Source organism: Argentina silus (assembly GCF_951799395.1).
Source record: "Argentina silus genome assembly, chromosome: 1".
In the NCBI taxonomy this organism is placed as follows: Eukaryota; Metazoa; Chordata; class Actinopteri; order Argentiniformes; family Argentinidae; genus Argentina; species Argentina silus.
This window is the reverse complement of record NC_139655.1, coordinates 22220068-22247087: the sequence shown is the minus strand read 5'-3', so window position 1 is coordinate 22247087 and position 27020 is coordinate 22220068. Positions and strand designations below refer to the sequence as shown.

The 27020-nt window shown below is 42.8% G+C and overlaps 1 protein-coding gene across 1 annotated transcript; it reads left to right on the top strand.

Annotated features, from left to right (window-relative positions):
- Positions 1-1436: 1436 nt before the first annotated feature.
- Positions 1437-27020, top strand: myom1b (myomesin 1b). The gene is made up of 37 exons (XM_083681500.1): positions 1437-1632; positions 4447-4581; positions 4721-4886; positions 6052-6209; positions 6636-6728; positions 7756-7844; positions 8265-8306; positions 9444-9605; positions 10019-10180; positions 11773-11914; positions 12116-12315; positions 12638-12691; positions 12835-12959; positions 13444-13627; positions 13897-14071; positions 14203-14324; positions 18124-18320; positions 18738-18864; positions 19114-19298; positions 19556-19670; positions 19809-19965; positions 20092-20198; positions 20440-20484; positions 20728-20864; positions 21200-21344; positions 21668-21727; positions 21885-21952; positions 22080-22193; positions 22971-23036; positions 23273-23360; positions 23458-23496; positions 23608-23713; positions 23944-24107; positions 24192-24228; positions 24948-24970; positions 25487-25542; positions 25800-27020. Exons 1-37 carry the CDS (start codon positions 1490-1492, stop codon positions 26058-26060), a joined length of 4449 nt encoding a protein of 1482 aa, XP_083537626.1. The 5' UTR covers positions 1437-1489; the 3' UTR covers positions 26061-27020.

The window sequence follows — 27020 nt, the reverse complement described above, 5'->3', positions numbered from 1 at the left end:
ACAGCTGAAACTCTTAGTTATGGTAACAAGCCAAGACAACCATTAAAGAAAAGTATATGGCACAAAACAAGAAAGTGAATTAAAAAAAAATCTTGAATTAAATTAATGAAGGTACTGTAAAAGCCAAAGTCATAAGGGCAGCCCAAAAATATTCCTTTCTAAATGTGAATTTACACTGAGTGGAGACTTACGCAGTCATAAACAAAACAAAATTGACACATGATGTTATTGTCCTCAATGACAGATTAATTAAAACATTGACAATATTCAAAAGGGCAATCTTGTGCTGTATTGCATGAGACTTGGAGGGCCTCTGGTTCCTGAAACTGATGGCAATATGGCAGACACAGCAGTAGTTTATGCAACAAAGGGAATAGGCCTATGAGTGCACAGATCACAGACAGCAATAACCACAATACAAACTTCACTAGCCTGCACTGGGTTGGGTCAGTTCACTCTGTTGCCCTCTTCTGAGAGTTAAGATAGCCTTCCCTCTGCTCCCGGCTATATATATCGGTACCCCTAGCCATAAAAGGACGCGACTGCGGCTTGGACATTCCATCGAGTGCCAATATTATTTTTGTTGTGTAGACGGCAGCCCTGTCTCTGCTACCTTACCTACCTGCGGCTTTGCCTGGATATCAAGCTTTGTTGGCTTACACCTGGAGTTGGACCATTTTTCCTTCGCATTTTGCAGTTGGTGCCTTTTTTTGGCCTAGGTAAGATATCTCAATTGTGTTGCTGATGAGATTACCGCCTCCTTACATAATATCACAGACAGTTGGGATGTTTGAGGGATTGTTCTTTGACTCATTTGTCATTTCATATTTGTGTACATTGTGTATCATGTGCATGTTGATAGTATGTTGCTTTTTTTGCCTTGTGAATTTGTGCCATGCCAGTTCCAGTTTGCAGTTTGAAATTTCATAGTAATCTCAAAATCGCGCTCTACTTGATAAAACAAGTTCACCTGTTGTCCTCTGTCCCTTTCAGTGAATATATGATTTTTAATTCAAGGATGAAATGTCCAAAACAAAGGAATTTAGAAATCAACACATTTATAGGTCTACCTGTATAATAGTTATATAACCAAAAAGATTTAGATTAAATCTGTATAATCAAGCAGGCCCATTTTACTATTGTCTATCTTATTATGTATCATCAAACTGAGATGGGTGATAGGCCTATTGGTTATGATACAAAGCATGCCCAAAGACAAACAACTTAAACTGGCCCAAAAGGTTTGTAGAGGTAGCCAATCAAGGTCATGACCTGTCCATGTGTCATGATACAAAGGCTAAAATCTATTACAAATTGATATCAAACAGTGTCTTATAGGACAGATATTATACAACTAACTGCTTGCAAACAGTAAACTGTGCAATATGTAAACTGCACTCAACCGTTCTCAAACACTAGTTGAACAGACAGGCAGGCAACAAGAGACTCGATCAGGAATTCAGGGCTCGTACCAGGAACACCGTGCAGGATGTCGGGATCCTTACCTTTCTACCAGAAGCACCACCGCCACTATGACCGTGGCTACCGCAACAAGGAGGTGGATTCGGCTGTTAACCAGTATCAGTCCTCCAGCAGCAGCTATGCGGCCCACAGCAGCAGTACCAGCAGGGGGTAAGGACTGGAGGGAGAGGCCCAGGCCCAACAGGGATGTATCCATCCATCCATCCATCTATCCATTCCTGTCAGAAGATAACCATGCTGCCCTTTTAACCCTATCACCCCCCCACCCCACCCCAATCTTATACTTCTATCATCTTTATCCCATATACCTTCTTCACCCCTGTCCCTCTACCCCGTTTCTGCTTTGGAATCACCTTACCCGCCTCCTCCCCACATTGGTTAGTTCTACTTAGTTACCATCCTTTCCTTTCCTCACTGAAATCCTTATCCTTTCTCTAATCCACCGCGCGTCCACACCTTTGGCGCAATGGTGTTCCTCGACTTCCTTTAACATTCTCCAGCAGTATCTCCTTACTATAAAACACATTTAAAAAAGATAATAATAATGTCTGTGAATCCTGCATGTTCTGTGAAGTTCTATGCATGGGGGCATGTGAATGCTGCCCGGTTTGCTTTTATGTTGATGCCTTTTTTCATTTCACATAACCCTCTCCCTCGTCCCACTTTGGTTGAGTTTAGTAGAGATACAGACATATCCATATACTGAATTGACTATACTATTGTCGTGACTCTTAACCAGGCTGGTGATTGGCTAAAGGATTACTGTTATGTAATGCTGTGTTAAGACATACTGTATAGACTGAAATAGCATCCTGACTAGTGCATACCATGTCTCGGGGAATGTGAGATACAGTGTTGCAGTTTATCTGCTCTGCCGGAATAGTAAACAATGGCTTTATTGTTTTTTTTGTCTTAGTTTTTGTTAAACAAAACCCTGGTAAACCCTCCAGGCTTGTGCTGAGACAGAATACTGTACAGTATAGTGTATCCTACAGAAAGCCCATTGTTTGTGCTGTCAGTGTCGATTTGAATGGTTTTGTTTACTTTTTGTTGAAGTGTATTCTCTGAATATTTATTTATTAACTGGCCTCTACTAGAGAGTTACTCAGGGTCTGAGCGATTGTTTTAACCTGGCTCTGAGTGAGCATAAGTCTGATGTAGGGTCAGTGATTCTGTCCCTCTGTGGTTTGTCAGGACCTGTTGAATACAGTGGATCAGCTGGCCATTTCTTTGAATCACAGCATTTGTGGATGAAAAAGAGGAGCACATCTTTATAGTATTCAGTATTCAGACAGTCAACCAACAGTGGTTGTGATGAAAGTGAATGATGTGGGTGTTGAAATGAATGTTTAGTCTTTCTCTCCCAGAGCACCTGGCAGCTCTTTAAATACACTGGCCATGACAGTGTGCACATGGGGTTAGAGGGCCTCTGTTTCACTAACAGCCTCTGATCTGGGCCTTTATGGCTGGTCGTTCCTTGCATCAGGGATAGTGACATTTGAAAAACACAACACAGGGCGTAGAATTATATATTATGTATTATTAATTGTATATTATGTATATTGGCAAGACATAAGGTGCATAGTGAGTGACATTATTTTCTCAGGCAATACAACACTGTCATTTAATTACAACGGGAGAATGTAAGTGTTCCTTTCTCTTCAGGCTCGCCTGTGTTTAATATAGCACAAAGACATACAGACAGTTATGGAGGGGACATGCCCCTGTTATTGTGCATACAATGGTGCAGACAAACCTATTGTCCCATCAGGAATACCAATAGAATGCATACTGGAATGTAGTGTTCCTTATCTTAATCCATCTAGATCTGTTTTTCTAACCTTGATGACAATGTCATTCTCAGGGGTCATTGAGGGTGGTTAGGGTAGAGGAGTTCTGAGCTTGATAGATCTGTTTTTCTGTTCCACACTCGTCATCTCTCACCCTCTCTATTCACACTGACAGGCACTGTGTGGGGCAGGGTTAGGGTCCCTCCTTCCCCCCTCTTGCCCCTCTGGCCACCCCCTCCTTGCCAACCCTGCACCATCCCACACTCTACACTCTAACCACCTCAAGGTACCATATACTCTGTCACCCTGATCCCAAAGGGATTCACTAGGAGAAGGTCTTGATTACTCCCCTGTGGAGACCCTGTCTTACACTTTATAGACAAAGGAGATGCACAGAGGGAGATGCACAGAGTCTACTAATCTATACATGTGAAATTCCTCTCGTCCCAATGTCATGTTCTATGTTACAGCTTTATGAGTTGTCAGTCGTGTCTATATGAAACATTAGCTATGTGGTCTATCACAGCTTTTATTGGAGATACTTGATTGTCATCCTCCCTAAGCTATTATTTCAATCTTGATCCCTTCCTCCATTCTCAAGGATCTATTTAGAGAGTGTGCATATTGAGGCAGACATACCATTGTTGTAGATGATATGCCAGGGCTATCTAGCGCTATATGAGTCATACGTTGTATGATATTGTGGTCTATATACAGAACAGTACATGTGAGGTATAGAATCATTTTACATACATGTGAGTGTGGATTTGGTACAATCTTTGATAATGGTTGTTTTTTGTGAAATAATGTTTCATACGTGGTCTTTGAACTGAGAAGCTGTCTGTCGTTTTCAAGTGGAATGAGGAAGTCTATGTTGCACTCCCTCACTTCCTTTACTGTGACCATATTTCATGTAATTTTAATCTCTTAAGGGATCCATGGGGTATTCCTTATCTAGCCTTGGTCTTGTCCATGTCTCAAGTGTAGTTTGAGAGGTTTGTAAGAAATGTAGTTGATCGAAAAACCACCTAAACCACCATTAACATGCCATTAATATACCCTTAATCACTATTCACTCCCTCGAGATAATAGTCATAATACACAATACCATGATGTATTATTACCCTGTGCTAGGTTTGACACTGTTTCAGGTTGACAGTATCCTATGTATTAGACTTAGAGCATCTTCATACTCTGGACTGGAGGAGAGCAGAGTGAGCCCAATACTCAAGAGAGCCAAGCCCACCTACCTGGCTATGGATAAAGAGAACCAGATCATCGGATATGTAGTGCCCATCTTCAGGGGCAGGTAACAACCTCTGCACCTTGGTAGTGTGGGAAATACAGGAACGATTAGAATTCAAAATTGAGTAGAGAATTGAGTGGCTTTTATTGACAATGACTCCCACACACCCCCCCCCCCCTCTGGCTGTGCTCCCCCATCCTAGTCAGGAGTTTGCCAGTGGGTTTTCAGACACGGAGGAGGCTCGGGTGAAGGAGAGTGCTGGGTACATGGCCCGGAGAAATCTGTTCACCAGTGGGTTGGAGATGGAGAGAACGGAACGGAAGGTGGCAATACGCGAGTCTGCCGAGCGAATCTCCCTGAGCAAGAGGGTTAGTGCAGGAGTCCTTACCTTTGTAACGTCATAGAGGGGTTTTATCCTGAGTAAGAATCTTTGTCTTTGTGACATCATAGAGGAGTATTGTCCTGAGAAGGAGCCCTCACCTTTGTGACATCATAAGGAGGGGGGGGGATTCTCCTTTGTGACACCATAGATGGTATGGTGTGCTGAGAAATAATCCTTCATCTTGGTGATATTATATAATAATGCATTTTTTATTTTATATAGCACTTTTCTCAGTACTCAAAGACATTACATTTCATGGAGAGAACAAGAATAGATAGATATATAGGGCTATTGACTGTTACATCATAGAGGCATATTTTCTCCAGCGACATCATAGGGAAGAATATTTACAAAATCAACAAAATAGAGGAGAATAATCACAACAGTGCCAGCATAGATGGGAATAATCAAATTAAGAAATGTATTAGCAAAGCATCACAGGAAACAACACATGGTCACTACAGACCAATGTTTCTGTCCTTGGTTTTCATTCTACTCTGCTCCTCCCTCAAGGGAGGATATTTGTGTCGGTCATTGAAATGATGTCAAGGAATATCAAGAAGCCCCATTCATGCAGGATCATAAAAGTTGCAGTGACCCTATATTTAGCTTGTCCCCACTCTAAGGCCACCTAACCCTGTCACCGGTTGATACATTCCTAAGCAGATCTTGTTTCTTAAGACACAGAAGCTGTTGTCAGATCTTGTGTTAAGGGTTATTGGATACAGAAGTAGATGCTTATGCCCATAGTAAACCAGAGAGCATAAATCAATGCCACTTTTGAGACTGTGAGACACATGCTATGAACAGAAAAGTGCATGTGGTCTGTAAATGTAAATTAAAAAAAGACATTTAGAGACTCATTCTTACCAAGCAAATGCCTTGTAAATGCCTTGTGTTTGCTTGAAGGCTGGATCGTGAATTCTCTTTGAATTTGTTATCCCCAAGGTTTCTGGATGTATATATGTTTTATAGGAAACGTGTTATGAATGCTCTTTATGAAGGCTCTATGCGTTATGAATAAAGGTAAAGCACATTGTATTCCATTTGTGTGTGAAATAATGCATTTGTGTGTTTATTGTGATTTGTAAATCAAGTCTGATTTGATTTGAATGCCTTATGATGGCTGAGCGAACACACACTGTCCCCAGATCCATGAAAACGACGAGTACCATAAGCGTATAAACAAGGATAGTCTGATGCACGCCCCAGAGTTTGTGATTAAGCCGCGCTCCCACACGGTGTGGGAGAAGCAGTGTGTACGGCTGCACTGCACCGTCTCTGGCTGGCCCGACCCACGGGTCGTCTGGTGAGTAGTATACACACACACACACCCACACCCACCCCCACACACACACACACACACACACACACACACACACACACACACACACACACACACACACACACACACACACACACACACACACACACACACACACACACACACACACACATGCCTATTGCACCCAGTCAGATGCCCCAACACCACCCTGGATCCACCATGCAGGACCAATTCGTCACCAACATCACAGTTCATTCTTATACAGTAGTTTCCCTATCATTCCTTTTCTCCTGATGCCATTGCACTGGATTTAATTCTCTTTGGCTCACTATCCTGATTCCCGCTGCCCTATTTTCTCTGTTTACTGAACAGTTACTATATTTTCCTCCTGTTCATATCTCTCTGCTTCCCTTGCTTTCTCCTGTCCTGCTTTCCTCTTTCCACGACAAGGTACAAAAACAATGTGACCATCGACCCCCTTGCCCACCCGGGCAAATATAAGCTGGACAGCAGCTACAACGTGCACTCACTGGAGATCAACAGGTAGGCCTGCCCCCAACCCCCAAATCACTCCTCCCTCCAACCACTCTCTTACAGTACCCTCCAAACCCTCTCTCTCAATGGTGGCCCATTGCTGTGTATTAACAGATACTTCAAAACAAGCCACAGTCATCCCTGACTGTGGTTTTAATGACAGTATGATGTCACCATGTTATTCTAACACCCTCTCATCGTGTAATACAATCACATTTGGAGGGAAAGGTTATGGTAGGTTAGCCTGTGGGCAGACAGTTTACACTGTAAGCCCAGGGGACAGTGGATTACAGTTGCAGCCAAGTATCATTTGAAATGTGTGTAATCAATACCTGAAACAGGTATGTCGCCTTCACTGACTGACTGAATGTACATCTGTCTGTGCACTAGCCCATTTGTCTGTCTGTCTGTCCGCCTGTCTGTCTGTCTGTCTGTCTGTCTGTATGTCTGTCTGTCTGTCAATGCTCTGCCTGTCTGTCTGTCTGTCATCTGTCTGTCAATGCTCTGTGTTTTGTCAGGTAAAGACAGACAGACAGATACCAGAGTGGTGAGTTAGACATGATCCCAGCCTTTTCTCAGCTTGCCCCTCATTAACAAAGAGGACATCTAAACATAGCTGACAGACGCACCAGAGGAATTCTCAGATACAGAGCCCGCTGTTGTGGCTTATAATAGGCCACTTAATCTTAGGAGTAAACACTCAAGAGTCTCATGAGCTATTGTAAAAGTGTTGGGAAGTTCTCATATACTGTAAACACAGGCAATATACAGTAACTAACTCGCCTTAGAATGTTGAATAGCAAGTTCTATGGTACCACCTGACACATATGACATCATCACTGGTGTCTATTTATTCCCTGAGTGTTCCTGGCCTGGAGTTATGGAACGTTTTACAGTCACGGCTCACATAGTTGCGTGTGATTTAGGGGAGTGAGAGGGCTGGGGGATTGGTAAGGGTGATCACGTACACGTGCCCCATTAGGAGACAGAACGTGTGTATCCAGGACATTGATCACCTGCTGCTCTCTCGTTTCAGATGTGATTTTGATGACACAGCACAGTATCGCGTGTCTGCCATGAACACCAAGGGAGAACTCTCTTCCTTCGCCTCCATCGTTGTCAAGAGTAGGTTTATAAAGTCCCAACACCACTACTGCTGTAACACCATTATACTGTAGGCCTACTTTTACCACTGTTAGATTGGTAACTGTGTTCTCAGTCTCAGAGTCAGTCTATGTATATCAATAAATCCTATGATCAGGACCACCTGAGTTTTTTCTGGTCAGGTTGTGGGGTTAGGAAAAAAACTCCTGGCCTTACCCTTAACTTCTGAATGACTTGTGTAGGCCCGTTTTGAACAGAATGTTAACCAGCCTACATCTTAATGGTTCTTTCACTTAGTCAATATTCTAGTCCATCTATTCATTTTTTAGGAAAATACTAATACTAGTCTGTCAATTCTATCTAATGTTTCAGTTTGACATCAAAGTAAATATGTCAATAAAATGTTAATAACAAGTTTAAATATCTTCCTTCTTTTCTCAGGATTCAAGGGAGAAATAGAGGAAGGTCTCCCCTCTCCCAGACGTAAGTCAGAAGAATATAATTTCATAGCAAAAATGACTCTTAACATAATCTGTATGTGTATGTATATTAGCCTATGCTGGAACACTGTGGTGACTTTGGGGCAGGGGAGGGGTGGGGCTTGCGATGCTACTGGTGCTACTGCGCTAACAGCTTTCTTGTTCCCTTGATGCTGGGTGCACCAAAATCTGCAGGCAGTTCTGAAGGTAACACAGTTTTGGTGAACTTGGTGTATTCACTGAGTGTCTCAATGTCTACCTGCATGACCATTTCTTGTGCATCTGTTTAAACAATATCCTCTTGGAACTTTATCCTCTTGATAATACCTCACATTTTAATTTGCTTGGGAAAAATCCACAGGTTCCCTTTCCTTATTTGGTTGAATAGTATACTTGAACTATATTGCAAGTATGACATTTTTTGAATGAGTATGTGTAATGTAAGTCATAGGGCATTAGCTGTAGTTAAGAAGAGTGTAATATTAAATAGTAATGTATAAAGCAATGTGATTTATAGCCTGTATAGGATATTAAACTTTGAGTGCTAGCTTTATCTGAACTCAGTTGTAGAGTATACAGGCCAAAAAACAAGTTAATGTGAAATAACTAAGTAAAGAAAAAAAACTTCCCAGGAAAGACTTCATTTAGGAGTCACACCTACAGCATTATCTCATCACATTAATATGCAACTCTTATTATGGTTGGACAGATGTCTCCAGATAACTCCTACTAGGGTTTAAAACATGTGTACAATGTGCATCACTGGCTACTGCATGAAGGCGTGTTTCCCCAGTCTCCTCAGTTTATCCTTGATGTCTGAACACTGTCCTGGACTTTATGGTGTTTCTGTGTTGTCCTTTGGTTACATGAAGGTTTTCTGTCCACATCCCTGTCTGTTTTGCTGAAGTCTGTGTGGGGTTCTCTTGATCATTTTCTCTTGGGAGGGCGTGGAAGGCTGGGGAAGGCTGGGGAAGGGGTGAATGAAGAAGGAAGGAACTAGTTAATTTGTCCCCTTGAAATGAATCATAATATTCATAGGAGTTTGTATTTGAGATGTGTGTTACCCAGCATAACAATTGCATGATGGGAATATGATGCCCTACCCGACCTCTGTCATCTCATTCTGTACTGCTGCCTGTAGATGGCATGGTCTCTGAGTATGGCATCACCTTCGAGACCCACATCGTGGACAAGTTTGGCGTGTCGTTCGGACGGGAGGGCGAGACCATGAGCCTGGGCTGCACGGTCATCATCTACCCCTCCCTCCAGCGATACCAGCCCGAGGTGCAGTGGTACAGAGACGGTAGGTGGAAGAAGGGCGGGAGCTCTAGAAGTCTTGCTAGCGACTGTATATAGACAGACGTTGGATCGCTGGAGGTTTCTTGGCACGGACCTATCCAGAGTTGTCATCTGTGTGATACATTAGGCCACTGATACTGATATGTTCCTCTCAGTGTCTGAGACCCCCTCAGTGCTGACAGGGACAACACATAGAAATATAATCTTATCACACTGACAAGGACTGTTGATGAGGTGTGTAATATATGGGCTATGATTAATTTGTAATGCTAACATATGGTGGATGATTTGATTTCCATCTCTTACTGTACATTCAGTCCTATGTTTTGTCACTAGCAGTAAAGTAGATATGATGATGCTGTCCATTCCTAATCCTCTTTCTCTCTCTCTCTCTCTCTCTCTCTCTCTCTCTATCAGATGTTCTCCTGGCTCCCTCTAAGTGGGCTCACATGCACTGGAGTGGTGACAGGGCCACCCTGACCCTCACACACCTGAACAAGGAGGATGAGGGTCTCTACACCATCCGCATCACCACCAAGTCTGGCTATGAGACTTACGCAGCATACGTCTTTGTCAGAGGTGGGCATGCTGATCTGATGGGTTTCGCTATGTATTTATTGACTAATTAGATCACTTAAGTGTCCTAATATTGATATTCTCTGACACAGTGTTTTGGACGTATACAAAAAATTCAGTTTGGATTGATATAAAAATAATATGTTTTTATTTATATGAGATAGTCATGCTGTTTGTTTACATGATGTGATCAGTAGGTGATTATACATGTGTAGTATATGCAGATACAGTAGTGGCTCTTGTTTACTCTCTCTCTCTGTTTCCATGGCCATGGCTCACGTTGTGTATGGCATGTGATCAACAATTGATCAAGGTCAAAGTCACATACTCACACCTAATCTGACACCAGATAACAGTGTGGTCATGGCCTGTGTGTGTGTGTGTGTGTGTGTGTGTGTGTGTGTGTGTGTGTGTGTGTGTGTGTGTGTGTGTGTGTGTGTGTCTGTGTGTTTGTGTGTTTGTGGGTGTGTGTGTGTGTGATAGTCAGTGTATGAGTGGTCTTAGAGAGAGATTGGTCCAGCCATTGTGGTCTCTGATTAATTCCACCCACACACACAATGGAAATCTCTAATTATGACACAGGTAATCAACTCCTGTCCCACACTCCCTGGCATGGTTTTATGTAACATGGAAAAAATTATCCATGAAGCCAAAGTTATTCATATGTTTGTGGTGTTAGCCAGGACAAAGGGGCTGACCTTTTCTCTTTCAGGTTATTCATACTCTTGCATGTGCTCTCTGTAGTGTGTGAGCATGATGAAAATAGGTCCTGCTCCCTCTGTCACGGTTCAGGGTCGCACTGTAAAGGAAAGGCCAGGTACAGTGGCTCAGCATACGGAGACACCGGGATAGCTAACAGAGCAAGGCTATTCTCAGTGAGCTCAAGTATGGAATGAGTTTGGCTGTGAACAGAGATGGATACTGTATCTCCTATTCCGGGAGAGACAATAGAGAAACTGTTGAGTTTCCTTATAAGCCACAGAGATTCTATTACTTTCTCTCCCTCTCCCTCTCTCTCTCTCTCTCACACACACACACACACACACACACACACACACACACACACACACACACACACACACACACACACACACACACACACACACACACTGTACATATACACATTGACATACAATGCTCATGACACTGCGCTCATGTTTTTAAGCACCCTCTCTGCACTCTGAATCACTTGCTAAGTGCCACAAACTTTATCTTGAAGTTGTGTTATGTCTCTTTAAGAGTCACCTCTCTTATCCTCTTTCACTCAGGGTGCACGCTGCGGCTAATTCTGTCCCCCCTGCCCAAGGCTGCTCTGGGGTTGTGTTTAACTTAAAGACCAGGAGCATTCCTGGCACTCAGCCTTGGAGCCACAGAGTTCAGCACAGTACAATCCACCTCGAAACAACTAGACAAAATGATACTACTGTATAACCCACACGTTTTTTATTAATGTGGTAGGTCATTGTGTTAGAGAGAGTGTGAGAGAGAGAGAGAGAGAGAGAGAGAGAGAGAGAGAGAGAGAGAGAGAGAATGTAGAAAGTCTTTAAATTGTGCAGGAGTATATAAAGTAGATAATGTGTGTTTTCCCGTGTCAGATGCTGATGCGGAGGTCGAGGGAGCCCCTGGCGCCCCTTTGGATGTGCGTTGCCAGGATGCCAACAAGGATTACGTCATCGTGACCTGGAAGCAGCCAGCTATAGATGGCGGCAACTCTATCCTGGGCTACTTTGTGGACAGGTCATTCCCATCACTATTATAACATGTTTGTCCTGCCCTAGTAGTGTGAGAAATCATATAGGCTTATCATGGCACAGCTGGACAATAGTACTTCCCAGTACTGCCTATACTTCTATTCACTTCACTGACAGCAGCAAGAGTACCTGAAAGGAGTGTGTTATTGGATATTCATGCTATGCTGTCTCTTCTTGCTCTGTGTAGATGTGAGGTTGGCACCACCCACTGGAGCCAGTGTAATGACACCCCGGTGAAGTTTGCCCGTTTCCCTGTGACTGGTCTGGTGGAGGGCCGCTCCTACACCTTCCGCGTGCGCGCTGTCAACAAGTCTGGCATGAGCCGCCCTTCCCGCGCCTCTGAGGCTGTGGCAGCCATGGACCCAGCTGACCGTGCCCGCATGAGAGGTGACGTCACTGTGAACACGCGTGTTTAATACCATTCCTCATTCCATTCCATGCATTTCAATGAACCCATCCTCTGATTTCTACCTCCACCAGCCTCCCCTATCTGGCACTCCATTATCTGTGGTCCCTCATATTGTCTTACTATTACATTTATTATTAATTGCCTGCGCAAGAGTTAAAGGCCTATGTCATTAGAGAGTAAGTAAGTAAGCATTTTATTGTATTGCGAGTGTTGTACCTTTATTATCTTGTATGTTTTTAGTAATACAGTATATCTGTGCTATCAGTGTAACAGAGTCTTTCCTCTTCTCCTGGTTCTTAGGTACCTCTGCTCCCTGGACCGGCCAGATCATTGTCACTGAGGAGGAGCCTGCAGGTGTGTAGAGCAGCTCATAAATACATATAAACACTTATTAATAGTGATTAATAGTGCTTGTAGCTTACCTTGAGGTATTTGGTAGAGAAGGACATTAAAAGCTTATCGAAACCCATTGACAATTAATGTTTGAACATTTACAGAGGGTGTGGTTCCTGGTAGACCCCGTGAGCTGGAGGTCACTGAGGCCACTAAGAACTACGTGGTGCTGAGTTGGATGCCCCCTGGAGAGAGAGGCCATGAGGGCATCATGTACTACGTGGAGAAGGTGAGATAAACATTGCAACATTAATCTATTATTAATATTATTAATAATATTAATAATCACTTAATGCCTATCAGTATTACCAACATGGTCCATATTATAACTCGTCTCATAGCGATCACTCTACCAAACTAATGGAATATAAATCAGTCCTTCTTTTTCAGTTGCAAGCATACAACATGTATTGTACACAATACACAATAGCACCACAATTTATGTTGCTTCTGTTAACATCATCATGGTGTAATTCTCTGAAAAGTAAGCTTCCCTCATCGACCCAGATGGGACTTGAACCCACAATCCCCAGCTCCGGAGGCTGGTGCCTTATCCATTAGGCCACTGGGCCTCTTCTACATGTTTGCTGTTATATGGGGTCTACTCTAACAGTTATACAGTATGGGGTTTAGAGGATTGGAGCTCAACTGTAAGAGTTGTATGGGGTTTAGAGGGTTGGAGCTCTACTCTAACTCTCTGCGTTGTGTATCAGTGTGTGTCAGGCACAGACAGCTGGCAGAGGGTCAACACAGAGATCCCAGTCAAGTCTCCTCGCTTCGCCCTGTTTGACCTGGCCGAGGGGAAGTCCTACAGCTTCCGTGTGCGCTGCTGCAACTCTGCCGGCGTTGGAGAGCCCTCCGACCCCACAGAGGCCACCACCGTTGGGGATAAGCTGGGTGAGGAGTCACACACCACCTCTGACCAGTGTGCCAATACATGAATGTTCTTCCCTTTGTGTCGGGCAACCTGGTCTCTATTAAGCTTCCAGGAGTGAGATCTTAGTCATTACTTTTTTCATGTTGCATCCTACTTTCAATTTTTTTTGTTATGATAAAACTGACAAGCTTGTGATCTTAATTAATTGACATGCACTCAATCATTCAAAATAACATACAACTATACTTTTCATGTGAACCTGACAAAGACAAACCCTTCTTGTCCCCAGATATCCCGTCTGCTCCAGGCCGTGTGGTTCCCACCAGGAACACTGATACCTCTGTGGTCGTGTCCTGGGAGGCGTCCCGCGATGCCAAGGAGCTGACTGGATATTACATTGAGGCCAGCATCGTGGGCAGCAATGTTTTCGAGCCCTGTAACAACAAGCCGGTCAAGGGCACCAGGTAAAACCATCCTTCCTCAGTTCTCACTGATGTATTAATAGTCCTGTTAAACAGATACTGCCCCCTCTACGGACAACATGTGTATTACAAGTAGGTACAACTTCTGTTTGTTGTGTGTTTGTATGTATCAGGTTCATCTGCCATGGCCTAATCACAGGAGAGAGCTACGTGTTCAGAGTGAAGGCAGTGAACGCCGCTGGGCTCAGCGAGTGTTCTCAGGAGTCTGAGGCTATTGAGGTGAAGGCTGCTATTGGTGAGTATGAGAGAGGGTGTCAGGATACAAGAGGATAGGATAGAATACTCTTTAGTAGTCATGTTTAGGGCATGTTACATCTGACAAGTAACTTCTTTTGTTTTGATGTTTGAGATTCTTTGTATTGTGGCCTAATGTAGGGAGTCATTTCTGGCAGGATCAGGGATGTTTAGCCCAAATAATTTGTGTGAAAAGCCTGTAACCTGAATTATTTGATAAAAGAACTATGCAGGTTTATTAGCTTATATGTTGTGTATCATTGTTTTCTATTTCTGTCCATCGAGATGTCTTCAGTTCTGTGTACCATCAGCATTTCGACTCCCACGTGTTTTCCCATGGTTCCACTTTTCACCCGTCACGTTCTTCTGCACTGTAGTAACCGTTCAAGCCCCACCCTGTTGAGTCACTCCTCCTATCCCTTCCCCCCAGCACTGCCTGAGGCGGGGTCAGGGTCAGGACTTGTAGACTTCCTCTAAATTGGGTCAGTGCGATCCAACTCAGTGGTTGTTACAAACCAGCCCACCTTGCGTTCCTCTGTCACGTGCACTCCCTCACTCCCCCCCCCCCCCCCTCACCTGACCTGGGCACGAGACATGTTGGCCTCCCCACCTGCTGTCCCCCACCTCCTGTTAAAGGTACCCCCCACCACCACCACCCCCTCCACCACCCTACCAGTACCCCTGTTCTGCATTGTGGGTCTGCCTATAACATCCCTCTCATCTGGGTATACTCTGACCTGACAGTGGTCTTGCTCTGGACATTATTAGCTACTTAGCTTCTCAATGCAGTTAGCCCATCACTATCCCCTTACAAACTAGTAGTATGAAGCACATACATTAGTTTAGTCCTGACAGGAAGAATAGATTATAATTGTTATGTGTAGAGAGGCATAAATTGTGCACTGCACATTAATCTATTCTGGTCAGAGTGATTTGCTGAGAGAGTATATTTAGTGTATTTAATCTGAGTTATGAAATATGTGAACCTAATACATAGTCGTGAGGCTCATTATGGATTAATTAAAACATTAATTAGTTAGAAATGGATTAGAATGCAAAACACATAGTCCACTGTAGGTCAGATTCCCTGAAATATTTGAAAACAAGAAGCATTTCCACTGCTCTAATATCTGTGTCTGCATGTTCTCCTCTGTCCTGCACTCCTGGCTACAGTTGACCCATAATGTCCGTCTGCAATGTAACCAAGCAGGCATTTAGCTGTGAGACATCACTCATTCACTGGCCAGCTTTGTGCTGAGCAGCATGCTCTGTTCTTCCTTATGAAACACACTTAGTAACAATGTTAATGGATTTCAATCCTCACTCTTCACTGCCATTATAAGCAGCATTATTTAGTAAGCTATTCAGGTTTCTCTGAGACCAATTAGTATCCTGCAATATTATACAATAAACGGTTAGTATAACACTCACACAGCATATCTTAGAGACTATGAACTAAAGAAAACTCAATATAATTTTTACATAAGGTATATATATATCTTAATATGTATATTTATAGCAATAAAGCCCAGTCGTATATATATTACTAGTATCTCAGTAATGTGCAATGCCAGAACATTATCCACTTACTGTAGTCCATGTAGTTCATGATGAAATCCACTGGCATCATTACTAAAGTATAGTGTGGCTTTTTCATGAAGGGTTGGCGCAAAGCCTGCACACACATGCTTCCTTTTCACACACACGCTTCTTGCCTCCTCACCCAGATGTCACTTGTTGGTCATCTTGTCTTCATTTTTCACATTCTGTCAGATGAAGACATTGTACTGTATTTGATATGTTGTGCTGTTAACATTTTCTTTCTCTCTCTCTCTCTCTCTCTCTCTCTCTCTCTCTCTCTCTCTCTCTCTCTCTCTCTTTCTCTTTTCTCTTACTCTTTGAGTGTTCTGACTGAGATTTGAGCCATTTGTTTGAGTGAATGTTTTTCTCTCTTTTCCTATGTAAAATGGCCTCTTCTGCTTTTCTCTGCTAACTCCTGTAGGGGGCGGTATTCCATATGGTGTGTTGCCGGAGATGGGGCCGGGGGGTAAAGTGGGCGGACTAACCGAGCACAGGCCACACTGGACGGGCACGCATGCGGCCGTCCAGTCCCCCCCTGACACAATGCTAAAGCTCAACGCTCAGACTGACTATATGCCTGGTGCAGGGGCCAGGGCCGGGGCTGGAGCTGGAGCCTCTGAGCCAATGGCCACAGGCAGTAAAGGCAAGGGGGGCAAGAGGGGCAGTGTGACCTGGGCCCCAGACCTGGTCACAGATTCAGTCAAAGACTCGATCAAACACTTGTTCTCAGTCCCAGATTCAGTCATAGATCCTGGCAAATATATGGTCACGGTCACGGTCAATGAGCCTGTCCCGGCCATGGATGAGGTTAAGGATCAGGCTGTAGTAGCAGCTGAGGTGTCCATGGCAGAGCAAAAATGTAAGTCCTCTGTAGATGCTTCTGCCAAACGGGGGAGAGAGAGGCCCAGCACAGACTCAGCAGGTGAGCACTCAGTCAGGGACAAAAATAAAACGCCTCTTGATCTTCTTCCCTCCCTCAGGAAATGTATTTTATTTTATTTTTTTTAGAACATTTTCCTATCAGAATTTCTTTTTTTTTTCAAACCCTTCTCCTCTGGTATGAATGACAAATTACCAGTTTAATATCCGTATACAGATCACCCTACATTTGAGGTTATACTTTAAATTCACAAGTTATTAGCAAAAAAAAAAACATAGAATATAGATGAAGTGCTCTACTTGTAAGCCTGTTTTAAAAGGTAAGTTACAGTAATACAACAGCTTTCTCAGATTTAACTCCACACAATCACGGCATTCTGCTGGCCACCTCTACCACAGGGCTGTCTCTCACACACATGGGGGGGGGCTTTTGGTTCACAATCTTGCAGTTCAGGCTATGTTTTGGCCACCACAACTAAGGTCGCCTCTTTAGAGACCCACCATCACATTGACAGCTCATAGCACATTAACACACAGAAGCACTGTGAAATAGCTGGAGACAGCCAATTACAGCCTGTCTCTGAAGTGGGTCAGCTAACCACAAGGCATTGACACCTGTGACCCAAGACCTTTTTGGTAGTGTACTACCCTCTTCCCTTAGTCCCTCCCACTCAGAACATTTGCCCAACCACCTCCCCAAACCATGAGACCACCATGTACACGTGACTATATGTGTATGACAGGCCCATTTATCATGTATGTAACAGTATCTACTAAGCTTCAAGCTCTCCTTCTCAGAGACCCCACTGTAGACCAGCCACTGAAGTCATACTGTACAGTATATGTCCTTCTGTGGCAAATCATTCTGTCCAATTCCAATCCTACCCAATCTAGATCCCTTCAATTTGTTTCTACATTATTGTTCTTCTGTGATGACTCAGTAGCTGGTTAAACCACAGCTTTAGGTCAAAGGCAAAAAGTTGAAGGTGCAGATACTGTATGTACAGTACAGGCTTGATAAGTTTTTTACAGCAAATATGGGTTCTCTATACCATTCTCCCCATACACCCTTTGCTATCACTTACAGTACATCATGATCATGGTCATGAATGATTAGCTCCAGCTTTAGAGAGCCTTGTAGATGTGTACAGGAGTGTTTAAGGGAATCAGTACCATGCCCAATGCTTGCTGTAAGAGAAGAATGGACTAGAAGATAGTAATGGGAGACTGAAGCTCACCAGAGAGCATTATGCTAGCTTATGAACCCTCAGTCTCCCAATACTGTATAGTATCTCATAGCTGACATGCTTGATGCTAACTGAGGTCCTCTGCTACCCCAGCGACCCCTGCTCCTCCCTATGGCATCAACGTTCTGGAGTGCGTGCGTGACTCTATGGTGCTGGCCTGGAAGCAGCCTACCTTTATCGGCGGTGCTGACATCACTGGCTACTTTGTGGACTACCGTGAGGTCAAAGGTGGAGTGCCAGGGAAGTGGCACGAGGCCAACATAAAGTCTGTCAGTGACAGAGCCTACAGAGTGAGTCAGCCATTTTGTTTTTTGTAATGATACCTCCTCTTCAAGGGGATTGGTACATCCATTTTTTGACTTTTTATTTAATGATATATTGATTCATTGATTCTTGAAGAATATAACTTCAACTAACTGTCTTTTCTCATCAGAACCCACAATATAAGCTTGTTTTACTCCATGTGTGGTAAACAATGTTACTGTAAAAAAACCACTGTATAGCTTTAAAACATGGTTAAAACTGTTTTTGATCTTATGGATGGTCAGTGTATCCATAGCTCCGTCTATGAATTCAATTAATTGCTTACATTTCTCCAGCCGTTCAGCTGTTTACTCAAAAAAGTGGCGGGGTTTGTCATCCATCTTGTCCATCAGTAGTTTGTGAGAAAAGTAGCAGGTTTCTCATGTCTGTTTCTTTCTCTTCAGGTGTCAGACCTGAAGGAGAAAATGCTGTACCAGTTCCAGGTGCGCGCTGCCAACATGGCAGGTGTGGGCATCCCATCTCTGCCCAGTGAGACGTTGACATGTGAGGAGTGGACCATTGCTGTGCCAGGTGGGTGCTCCCTCTAACATGCAAACACACAGACACACACAAACCTGAGAGCAAGCATGAGAACTGAACTGTTTCAAGTTACAATTAGTAATACATGAGCATACGTAATACATTGGCCAAAACAGTGTCAAAAGAGAAATTGACTAGTTATGTAACCCTATTTAATTGATGGTTTGCATTCATTGGTAGGCTATGATATGTCTGTGCTATTCTGCAGTATTCCTGATCACCTGTTTTCTCTGTATCCAGGACCTCCCCATGATCTGCAGGTGGCAGAGGTGCGCAGCACTTCTCTGGTGTTGCTGTGGAAACCACCTGTGTACCAGGGCCGTGACTTGGTCAATGGATTCTACATTGACATAAAGGAGGCGGAGGCAGAGGAAGAGATGTGGAGGGGTGTCAACGAGAAGGCTACCGACAAGAAGTACATGAAGGTCACAACTCTATTCCCTCAGTTAGTGAAACTCAGTCAATGAGCCCACATTTAACTCATGAGTTAGAATAGAATAATGTGCATACAATTATGACATATACCCTCCTCAAACCTTCACTATATTAATATAAAATATACACCCTCCATTCTTAGCCTTCTCAATGACCAGTTCTTTATTGTTCTGCTTTCGTGTGTGTGAGAGTGACTTTGTATATTATGCATGTGTATCTATTATATCCCTTTTACTTGCATGAACAGATTAAGATTCTGAAGGAGGGGGAGACCTACGTGTTCCGTGTGCGTGCTCAGAATAAGGCCGGCGTGGGAAAGGCCTCCGTGCCCACAGAACCAGTCCTGGCCCAGACCAAACCAGGTAGGAACCCAATACCCTTGAATGATGCTGGAGGGAAAGTTGCAATGTCATACAAAGCCATATTAAAAATAACAGTACTTTTGCATATTTGTGTATTGAGTTTCCACTCATATTTGAGTTTTGTTCTTGTCTCTCCAGGCACTACGGAGATAGTTGTGGATGTTGATGATGATGGGGTGATCTCCATGAACTTTGCATGCTCCAGCCTGACTGCAGAATCCAAATTTGTGTGGTCCAAGAACTATGAGGAGATCACAGACACAACTCGCCTTACTATGGAGACCAAAGGGGGAAAGTGAGTGTGTGTTTTTGTGAGTTTGAAAGAAGTTGTGGTTCATTGAAGTTTGATTTCTTGTTTGGAGGTAGCCTATAGTCTTCAACAGTACATTGAATGTACTTTTGCCATTGTCTATCCCCTCAGGTCAAAAGCCATCTTCAACACTCCCTCTGAGGATGACCTGGGAATTTACTCTTGTGCTGTCACCCACACTGATGGAGCTTCCTCCAGCTACACCCTCTCAGAGGAGGGTGAGTGTCCCTGTGTGTCTGCAGCACTTACCTACTGTCACCTTGTGGTCAATATAGTAGTCTACTTGGAAGACTGGGAGAGTCAAAGAAAGCTCCATAGCGCCTGGCGTTATATCTTTGTATATATTATATATTTGGGGCATTTTTATGTATTTCTGTATATTTTAATGTATTTTACTGTATTTATATCTGATGTTTTTGCTCATCTCATTAATATTTGTATATATCTGTTTATTTACAGAGCTGAAAAAACTGCTGGAGATCAGCCATGACCACAAATTCCCCAGTGAGTAACTTATTTTTACCCGTCATTACCCCCTCTTAATGTTCATGCTGTCTGAGTATGAGATCGATTGACTTGTTCTTCACCGCCCCTGCTCTTACAACCTAACTCCATCTACTTCTCTATCCATCATTGCCCCTTTATAATGATACCTCTCTCTGAGAATCATTAGGACTAACTTGTTCATCACTGTATGTACTGTATCTGTTCTCACTCTCTTGCTCTTTATCTTCTCTCTCTCTCAAGTTATTCCCCTGAAGACAGAGCTGGCTGTAGAGCTGCAGGAGAAAGGCAGGGTTCGCTTCTGGCTGCAGGCAGAGAAGATCTCAGCCAACGGAAAAGTGGAATATGTGTTCAATGATAATGTTGTCTCCCAGGGAGAGGTGAGTAAACACTGAGGGGCACACTGTTGAGAATGAGCAGCTGTGAGACTGAAATAAAGAAATGTGCTGAGCTCCATACTCAGAGGGATACAGTATATGCAGGTTTCCACCTGTTTCTTTTAGTAGGGGATAAAACACTAAGGGGATAAAACACAGACTCAAAGCTTAGTCTGTGGTCATGTACTTCATTACCTCTACTTTACATTGTATGTTTTATGTGAAGTCTCAGTAAATCTTTCCCAATGTAGTTGTGTTATTTGTCACCTGACACTGTAACTGATGTCATTGAGGTAAATTAAACAAGACTAAAAGTATCTGTGACTGTTAACTTCCAGAAATACAAGATGAACTTTGACAAGAACACAGGTGTGATAGAGATGATCATGGAGTCTCTGACTGTGGCGGATGAGGGCACCTTCACCTTCCAGCTGCAGGACGGCAAGGCCACCAACCAGTCCAGCCTGGTGCTGATCGGAGATGGTAGGATACACTCAGCATATCACAATCTCTTCCTCTTTCCCTCCTAACTTCCACCTCCTCTTACGATTGTAAAATGATTTGTCTGCTCCTCTCCTCACAGTATGGTGCAGATGTTAACATGATCCACTAGGGGGCTGCAAAAGCTCACTACTGAGTATTGACCATGAGCTGTTTATAAGTAATATTATATCTTATCTTAAAATAATCTGCTTTAATTATGTTAATATGTCAATCAATGTACAAAACACACATAATGAACATGATGAGAGGTGGTTAATTATACTATAGATCAAAAATGTGTTGCAATCATGTCTTTTCTCCAGTGTTCAAGGAGCTGCAGAAGCAATCTGAGTTCCAGAGGAAAGAATGGCACAGAAAGCAAGGTGAGTCTTCCTTTTATAAGGAATACGTTTTAGAACTAGACATTGGAGGATGCTTGCATTTGCTGGATATAGTGGTCGCATATCATAATAACGTGATTGCAAATTGAACATGTAAAGCATTGTGTAATCACCTGCTGCCATGTATTTTCTTATGTAGGTCCTCATTTTGTGGAGTACATGAGTTATGAAGTGACCCCAGAGTGCTGTGTTGTCCTGAAATGCAAGGTGAGACTGAGGAACAGGGCCAGGAACAGGCCCATGGGCAGTGGAACCTGACATGAAGAAGCGTTCCTTGAACTCCCTTGGGCACCCGAACAACGAAACCACCTCTCTTTTTGTCATCCAATCACAGGTTGGGAACATTAAGAAGGAGACTGTTGCAGTGTGGTACAAGGATGGGCGTGAGATCAAGGCGGACGAGCATCTCACCTTTACAGAAGGGGTGCTGAAACTGGAGATTGCTCAGGTGAGAAAGGAGGGAAACCCTATGGTTGTTTATTACACATTACTGGAAATATTGTATAATATTGTCATCATATATGTGTTATTCATTTGCATATATATGTGTGTTTACTGTGTCATTATCACACACCTCTCTCTATGTTCATATATCATAAATATATGCGTTCTTCACACAACATGGGCATCCCTCTGTCACCTTGTATCTTCTGGCTACAAGATGTGTTGTTGGAGTAAGTTGGGTTTAAGGTGTTCTTAAGGTGGTCTCCAAGGTGACCATGTGCACAGTTCACGCATCATCCAACATGACCGAGTCAATCTTAAATGTATCTTGTGTGAATGCTGCCATACAGTTAGTTTCCTATGGTTTACAGTAGCTTATCAACATTTGACTGATCTTGCAAGTAAACTTTATTTCACTCTACTACAGCATTTAACACCACCTTATTTGATCTTAATTCACAATTTACTCAATTTATTACCTCACATCTAATTAAATACTATCCTCAATATTTCTTCCACTAACATCTCTGTCTTACATTTTATGCAGTATCTGTAGTCTGTGTCTATTTTAATCCTGTCTAACATTGTGAATTTCACCTTTTCATACTATATTTGTCTTCTTCATAGTCCCTCTCTTAATGCCATGTTCAAACCTCATCTTCATCCCAGTGTGCTGTCTCACACGCGTGTCAAAGTGGCATAGTGTACACACGTGTTACTGTACATGTGTACCTCAGTTAGCAGTGTATAGTGTAAACGTTTCACATGTGTCCCGTTACAGCGTGATGCACCTGCGGCCTCTGGCACAGCCGTAGCAGACGATGTGGCTATCTGGAGAAGACTCAAAGTTGGGATCTGTTATCTGTTGTCACCATAAGTGATGCAGCGATTTTTTTTAAATTGTTTGAGAATGCGTTCTTGCTTTTGCGTCTTAATCATGTGTCCTGCAGCACCTATAGCAGGGGAGAAAAGCTTGGCTTTTCCGTTGAATATTAGTTAAACCTTACTTTTTCAAAATGGTGCCGATGTTGGTATGGGCTCTGGGTATGTTCTAATTCCTTGAAACATTGGCCTCTCTTTTAGATCTCCAAGAAGGATGCAGGTGTCTATGAGATTGTTCTGAAGGATGACAGAGGGAAGGACACATCCACATTGAATTTGACAGACCAAGGTAACTCAGACCCATATATTGTGTACTACTGCACTCTGACATCACACTTGCTAAAATTAGACTGACAATGATACAATGACCCATTTCTGTTTTCCAGGTTTCAAGGACTTGATGAATCAAGTGTTTAGTGTTATCGGTAAGAATGTCTCTCTTAGTGTTGTTGCAGTCCAACCATGATCTTTTGTTTTCCTCTGTATTTTCCATTGTATTCAATCTCAATACGGTATATCCTCTGTGTTTTTCCTAGCCAACTCCTCCACTGCACTGAAGATCCAGAGCACAGAGGAGGGAATCAGACTCTACTCCTTTGTCAGCTTCTACAATGATGAGCTCCATGTCACCTGGCACCACAAGTGTGTAGTCTACTTACCTCGCTGTGTGTGTGTGAGTGTGAGTGTGAGTGTGTGTGTGTGTGTGTGTGTGTGTGTGTGTGTGTGTGCATGCGTGTGTGTGTGTGTGTGTGTATGTGTTTGTGCATGGGTGTGTGCGTATGTGTGTGTGAGTGTCTCACTTACTATTAGGTGTGTGTCATCTATGAAATGATAATGTGTACATGTCAGTGAGCTATATTTCTCTGTGGTAGGGATGCAGCGATAGCCTTCACAGACCGTATTAAGAGTGGTGTGGTGGGAGAGCAGCTGTGGCTGCAGATCACAGAGCCCACAGAGAAGGACAAGGGCAAATATGCCATTGAGTTCTTTGATGGGAAGGGCGGCCTGCAGAGGACTGTGGAGTTGGCTGGCCAGGGTGAGATTATCTACATGTGTAAATAAACTCCCACTTTTCTACCTACTGTATGCTTTGATGCTAACTCCCTCTTTTGTGTTGCAGCATTTGAAGACGCTTATGCAGAATTCCAGAGACTCAAGTAAGTTGCTCAGAAAGTTTTACACTCAATGTACAAACATTATATGCTCATATTTTCCCTATTGCGCCAGCTTTTCGAACACCTTGCCAAGCCACATTCATTGCAGATGTATGTATGTGTTTTACATATAAACAAAAGAAAAACCTGTACTTGCTAGAATTACTGTGATTATTTTAATTCATACTTGCTGCAGCAGTTTTAGCGTTCGCCTTCTTCAGCGTTAATGTGTTCTACATGTACAGTACCAGTCAAAAGTTTGGACACACCTTCTCATTCAATGGTTTTTCTTTATTTTTTTTATTATTTTCTACATTGTAGATTAATATTGAAGACATCAAAACTATGAAGGAACACATATGGAATTATGTAGTAAACAAAAAAGTGTTAAACAAACCAGAATATGTTTTATATTTTAGATTCTTCAAAGTAGCCACCTTTTGCTTTGATGACAGCTTTGCACACTCTTGGCAAGGTGTGTCCAAACTTTTGACTGGTACTGTACATCTGTAGTGTTATTGCTTATTTTTGTTATTGCTATTTTCTCTATGCATGTACAGTATAGCAGTCTCTGACAGCCTCCCTGGCTTTGACTTGGGGTAAAGGGAAGTAGAAAAGACTTAACTGTGTTAAGTGACATGTTTCCTGGTTCTAAACACATTGTGTTTACTTGCTTTTATTAACTATGTTGTTCTATATGTTCGTTTTTTCCTTGCTGTCAGAGCGGCCGCCATTGCAGAGAGAAGTAAGTAAGACTACGGTTGAAGTATAATACTGTATGGCCAGCTTCAGACACCTCACACACATTTGGACGACCCCAATCATAAATATAAAAAAAAACATTAAAAAAACAAAACATAAATAACATAATATGCCTACAGTCTTGAGCATTGTTAAGATAGTTTTTTGGTAGTCTATTTATCAATAGTTCTAAAAGGTGTACTATTTTACTGTGAGCATGAAATGTCCAAAGATTCCAAAAGAAATCCAAGAGTGGTTTAGTATATCATCATTCAGAATTACATTTCTTAAAGGTTAGGGTTTAACATTAACACAACATCAACATCAACGATAGGTCCAATCATCCTTCACTGTAAGCCTATAGTAGTTAGCCTCACCTCAGTTTTTGAAGCCTGTTGACATTAGATCAGAATGATGGGATGCTCTTTGTACAATATTGTAGTACAGTAGGTGCTGATTTGTGTCAACCCCTTTTGCTGGGACTGTTCAGTGCACTAATTTCCTGTTTGTTGTTTTCCAGACCGTGCTCGTGTGGCAGGAGGCCTTCCTGATGTTGTCACCATACAGGAGGGCAAGGTAACCTGCCTCTGTTATGTGTCAATGTCTGTCTGTCTGTCTGTCTGACTGACTATTGTCAAATCCTGGCCTGGGCCTCAGACTATGCAGGTGTGACACTGAATAACACTATGTGTGTATGTGTGTGCGTGTGTGTGTGTGCGCGCGCACATGTGTGTGTGTGTGTGTGTGTGTGTGTGTGTATGTGTGTGTGTATGTGTGTGTGTGTGTGTGTGTATGGTGTGTGTGCATGTGATTCTGTCCGTCTCTCCTCCCAGGCCCTGAACCTGACCTGTAACATTTCGGGCGACCCTGTGCCAGAGGTCACCTGGCTGAAAAACGAGAGGGAGATGGTGTCAGACGACCACTATATCCTGAAGTTCGAGTCTGGCAAGTTTGCCAGCTTCACCATCACCACTGTGAACACGGCAGACTCGGGCAAGTACAGCATCCTGGTGAAGAACAAGTACGGCACAGAGAGCGCAGACTTCACCGTAAGTGTCTTCATATCCGACGAGGCAGGCGGCAAGAGAAAATAAGAGAGACCCCAATCGTAAATATGTATAAAAAAAACATAGAAAAAATAAGAAAGACAGAAATAACATATGCCTACAGTCTTGAGCATTTGTTGAGATGGTTTCTTGGTAGTCTATTTATCTATAGTTCTAAACGGTGTACTATTTTACTGTGAGCATGAAACGTCCAAAGGTTCAGAAAGAAATCCAAGAGTGGTTTAGCATTTCATTATTCAGAATTACATTTCTTAAAACCAAACATTAACACAACATCAACATTAACTATAGGTTGATCATCCTTCATTGTAAGCCTGTGGTTGTTACACATTCATAGCCTCACCTCCCAAATATTACGATTATGTTTCTATCATTTCATTTGTTTGTGTTAAGTATGGAAAAGCCATGTCGAGAAAGATATTTGTGTCAATTTTAATGAATTAACTGCAACAGACTGTAAATGAACGAACTGTAACTGCAAGTTTGACCACTCAATAGATCTATTTAATGAAAGAATACTCCTAAAGTAATTTGAGGTGTTGTCTCGAAATAAAGACAAGCCTGGTAAAGGCAAGGCAGAGAATAGGTGCTCTACAAGTGTGGACTAAGGAACAGTTTACTGTAATGGAGAATTTGAATAGATTCTGTGTTTTATGTTTGTTCCATTTCATTCACAATCACTGTGTTTTGTGATTATGATGTCAACTCCACTGTCATTTAGTCAGGATTATGATGTCACACCACATGACTATGTAGTGATTATGATGTCACATCAACTGTCACTTTGTATTGATTATGATGTCACCTCCACTTGTCATTCAGTAGTGATTATGATGTCATCTCCACTGTCACTATGTAGTGATTATGATGTCACTCCCTCTGTCCCTGAGTAGTTATTGCTTCACTTCCTCTGTCACTTAGGTATGATTATTACATCACTTCCTCTGTCCCCTGTCACGTGACAAGGACTAATAAAAAGGAGCATGT